Source organism: Egretta garzetta, unplaced genomic scaffold, assembly GCF_000687185.1.
Source record: "Egretta garzetta isolate BGI_Z169 unplaced genomic scaffold, ASM68718v1 scaffold96, whole genome shotgun sequence".
Lineage (NCBI taxonomy): Eukaryota > Metazoa > Chordata > Aves > Pelecaniformes > Ardeidae > Egretta > Egretta garzetta.
This window is the reverse complement of record NW_009259965.1, coordinates 724260-728324: the sequence shown is the minus strand read 5'-3', so window position 1 is coordinate 728324 and position 4065 is coordinate 724260. Positions and strand designations below refer to the sequence as shown.

Genomic DNA, 4065 nt, shown 5'->3' with positions numbered 1-4065 from the left:
AGGGCAATTGGGTTCTTACAGCTGGTCAGGCGAATTAATGCGAATTGCTTGGCAGCTCACCAAAAGCAGACCAATGAGGGCTCTTCATAAGAAAAAAAAGAGAAAAAAAATCTTGAAGGTGGCCAGTCCATGGGCTGGATTTGCCAGATTTCAAACCCGCTGCAGAGGAGAACAGTGGTTCAGTGTTTCGGAGAGACACCACAGCCGTGGGCAAGTTGCCTTTGTCTGACACATTTAAGAAACCCTTCTGCTCCTCCAGCTTCTGCAGCTTCTCGCTCCCCCCTCCCCTGCGTCCCTTTTCCCCATATCACTCAATGTTGCTGTTTCCTGGGGGAGTAGGGGAATAGTAAACACCTAGCAAGGCGTTCTTCCCTTCCTCCTTTGAAGGAGTTTCCAGCCTTCTAGACCACGCACATCACCAGGCGTCTCGGAGGCAAGGTAAAAGCAAAGGTAACTTCTGGGAGCCAGGTACCTGACACTTTAAAAACTTTCCCTTCCATACCTCCTCCAACACACGCAAATGGCAGAAAATTGGTTTATCCGCTCAACACGCATGCTGTAATTCACGTTTGACTTGACAATTTCATTTCTGAGAAGGGGGAGAACCTGCATAAAACCAGAAGTCACCTGTAAAATGCCAATACTTATATTTCTGATTCAATTAGCAGGGCTATGGCAGTGCATGTGCTCTCCCTTCCTAATACTCTCCATACGCTCTTCAGAGTCAAATGCCATTTCCAGTAGGCGATAGTTACTGGTTAGTGGCATCCCTCTGAAATGATCTAGCAACATTTCCCTGACCTTGTGATAGCTTGTGTTGGGGCAATGGAAAGCACTGGAGCTGCTGTGTCCCAGAGGGAGATGGAAATAGAAGTGCATCCCCGCAAGGTAGGGGGAAATGCCTTCCCTCTGGTGCAGTTTCCCTTCTGCAAGCCGTCCTTGCCACAGCAGAGAGCTTCTCGACCTCCCCTTTCCTCCTGTCCCAAGAAGACAGCTGCTCCCCTTATGAGGCCGTCCTTTGGGGCACGGATGCTTATTGGAAGCAAAACCATGTGCGTGATTTACACAGTATTTTTGAAAAGCTGAGGCACAGTACAGCACTGCTGGCCACCTACCTGTCTACCCAAATGAGCAGCGAGTGCTTCTGCTTTTGCTGTTTCCTGGGGGAGTAGGGGAATAGTAAACACCTAGCAAGGCGTTCTTCCCTTCCTCCTTTGAAGGAGTTTCCAGCCTTCTAGACCACGCACATCACCAGGCGTCTCGGAGGCAAGGTAAAAGCAAAGGTAACTTCTGGGAGCCAGGTACCTGACACTTTAAAAACTTTCCCTTCCATACCTCCTCCAACACACGCAAATGGCAGAAAATTGGTTTATCCGCTCAACACGCATGCTGTAATTCACGTTTGACTTGACAATTTCATTTCTGAGAAGGGGGAGAACCTGCATAAAACCAGAAGTCACCTGTAAAATGCCAATACTTATATTTCTGATTCAATTAGCAGGGCTATGGCAGTGCATGTGCTCTCCCTTCCTAATACTCTCCATACGCTCTTCAGAGTCAAATGCCATTTCCAGTAGGCGATAGTTACTGGTTAGTGGCATCCCTCTGAAATGATCTAGCAACATTTCCCTGACCTTGTGATAGCTTGTGTTGGGGCAATGGAAAGCACTGGAGCTGCTGTGTCCCAGAGGGAGATGGAAATAGAAGTGCATCCCCGCAAGGTAGGGGGAAATGCCTTCCCTCTGGTGCAGTTTCCCTTCTGCAAGCCGTCCTTGCCACAGCAGAGAGCTTCTCGACCTCCCCTTTCCTCCTGTCCCAAGAAGACAGCTGCTCCCCTTATGAGGCCGTCCTTTGGGGCACGGATGCTTATTGGTATTTGGAGCAAGTCGGAAGCAAAACCATGTGCGTGATTTACACAGTATTTTTGAAAAGCTGAGGCACAGTACAGCACTGCTGGCCACCTACCTGTCTACCCAAATGAGCAGCGAGTGCTTCTGCTTTTGACTTGCAGAGAGGCAGAAGGGTGTCACAAGCACTGCATCCACCTCGCATCCGCGTTGCCATCTCTCAGCCCCTGGCGTCGGTGCGATGGCCGGGGCCGCCGAGCCTGGCTTGCTTTGCAAGCAGCACTTCTGCAGGTTGCTTTCTAGCATTGCCAGAATCACCACCCTTTACCGGGTTGTTTTTAAAATCTGTTTTTGGGGTACAGGTGTAAGGGCAAAGAGACTCATCACATGTAAATAAACAAATAAGCACGGCTGTCTGGTTTGAATGGCTATGCTTTCAGACATGACAAAGGATTTTGCAGCGCGTGCTGCAATAAGATATTTAAAATCTCATTCGAAACCTGTCAGCTTCCCTACCCCACAGAAAGGAGATAACGAACAGCACATAATTCAAAGCGACATTTTAAGGACTAAAAAGACATTCACGTGGGGCTTTGAAAATGCACATAAATCATAGGTGTTAACATCAAGACCTCGTTTATTTGAGATTGTGGCTGCTCGCGATGCAGCCTTGACCCCCCCTTGCTGCCACAGGCCAGGGCGCTGCCAGCCAGGAGGACATGGCTGGCCGGCTGCCCCCCCTTGGTCAAACCCAGGTACCAAACCCCACGCACGCCCCGCCAGCGAGAGGGAAGGCCAAGACTTTGCTCCCACCACCGCATCCTTACCCAATGCCAACACCATCTTTGGGGAAGACAGAAAACAAGGCCATATCCTGGGGAGGCACAAAGAGAGGGCAGGATTGGGGTCATCCTTGGTGGCTGAGTGCTGTGGCGGGGGAGATACCTACCAGGTGCTGCCACCAGTTGCAGGCAAGCTGACAATGCCACCGTTTAGGAGAAAGGGCTGTATTTTTCCATGTCCAATTTTCATGCTAATTACTTTACGTTACATTTGGGGAAAAAAAAAAACCACCAAACACCAAACACTGAAAGAGTTGCATTGGCAAAGCTTCCCATGGACCCCACAGCCTCGCCAGGCCCCGGAGCCTGGACAGCCTGAGGTCATTTTTGGGTTTCTGCAGGACCCCTGCCTCCTTGGGGAAATGGCAAGCCGTTTAGGATTTCCTTTCTAGCCGTTGAGGACTCACCACTCCTGCCCTGGGCTGCCTGCAAAAGCACAGGTCCTCCTTCCTGCTCAGCTTGCTCCTCTAGTAGCACCTTAGGAACGAGGGCAATATCCAGAATATCCATGCGGAATAAATGAAACAGTGAAACTTTTGTGGCAAAACCAGCAGGCAATCACATCCCACGTGCACAAAGGGGCTGAGGCATGGTTGCATGAGCACTCATGTTGCTGATACTTCCTGATACCTCAGTGCTCAGCTGCAATGCCAGTGGAGGTTTTTTTCTCCATGGTACCATCAGTACCAAGCTCCACCACGCCCGTGCCCGCAGCTGGGCGAAGCTGGGGGGCAGGAGCTGATGACAGCAGGGCCGAGCACAGCAGCGTGGGTGCTCGGAGCGTGCCCCAGGCCAGGCGGAGGCAGGGTGGGTGCCTCCTTGCCACAGCCTTGCTGGCATTGCCCTGCTCAGCCTCATCCCCTTCGCAGCTCGTGACCTCATCAGCTACTTCATCAGTGCTTGAATGATTTATGCACCAACTAATATGTATGAGGGGAGTGTATGATGCGTAACGCAGCCCCCATCGGCCGGGCATTTGGTACCCGAGGTGGAAATGCAGTCTGGGGACAAGTAACAGTCCCTGGGCATTATTTGGAAGCCAGTGTTGCCTTTGCCCACGCAAACTCTCCTACCCGCTGCCACGTACGGACTCCGCACTACCTGGTGACCTCCACGAGGTCCCGGGCTTCCAGCCAAAAACCCACTCAGGTCTGTGGGGGATTTGTTTTCCTTCGTGGCGCAGTAGACACCGATGAAAATCCAAGGCGCTTTATAAACGCCGATCAGCTTTCGCATCTCATATACCTTGCTGGACGTAGACAATCCCTTGGGATATGGTAGGAAGAGGCAGCAGGAACCTAACCACGAACCCATCGGTCCCCAGCGTCGTTGACACAAACCGAAAGCCTTTCCAGCGTCATGGGCTCAATCCGCCT

At 51.4% G+C, this 4065-nt stretch overlaps 1 protein-coding gene across 1 annotated transcript in view; it reads left to right on the top strand.

Annotated features, from left to right (window-relative positions):
* Window positions 1-1658: 1658 nt before the first annotated feature.
* MTURN (maturin, neural progenitor differentiation regulator homolog) overlaps window positions 1659-4065 on the top strand; it is a 17698-nt gene continuing 15291 nt past the window's right edge. The window contains exon 1 of the mRNA XM_009640200.1: window positions 1659-1721. Coding sequence (XP_009638495.1) covers window positions 1659-1721 — 63 coding nt within the window. The remainder of the gene's footprint in view (window positions 1722-4065) is intronic.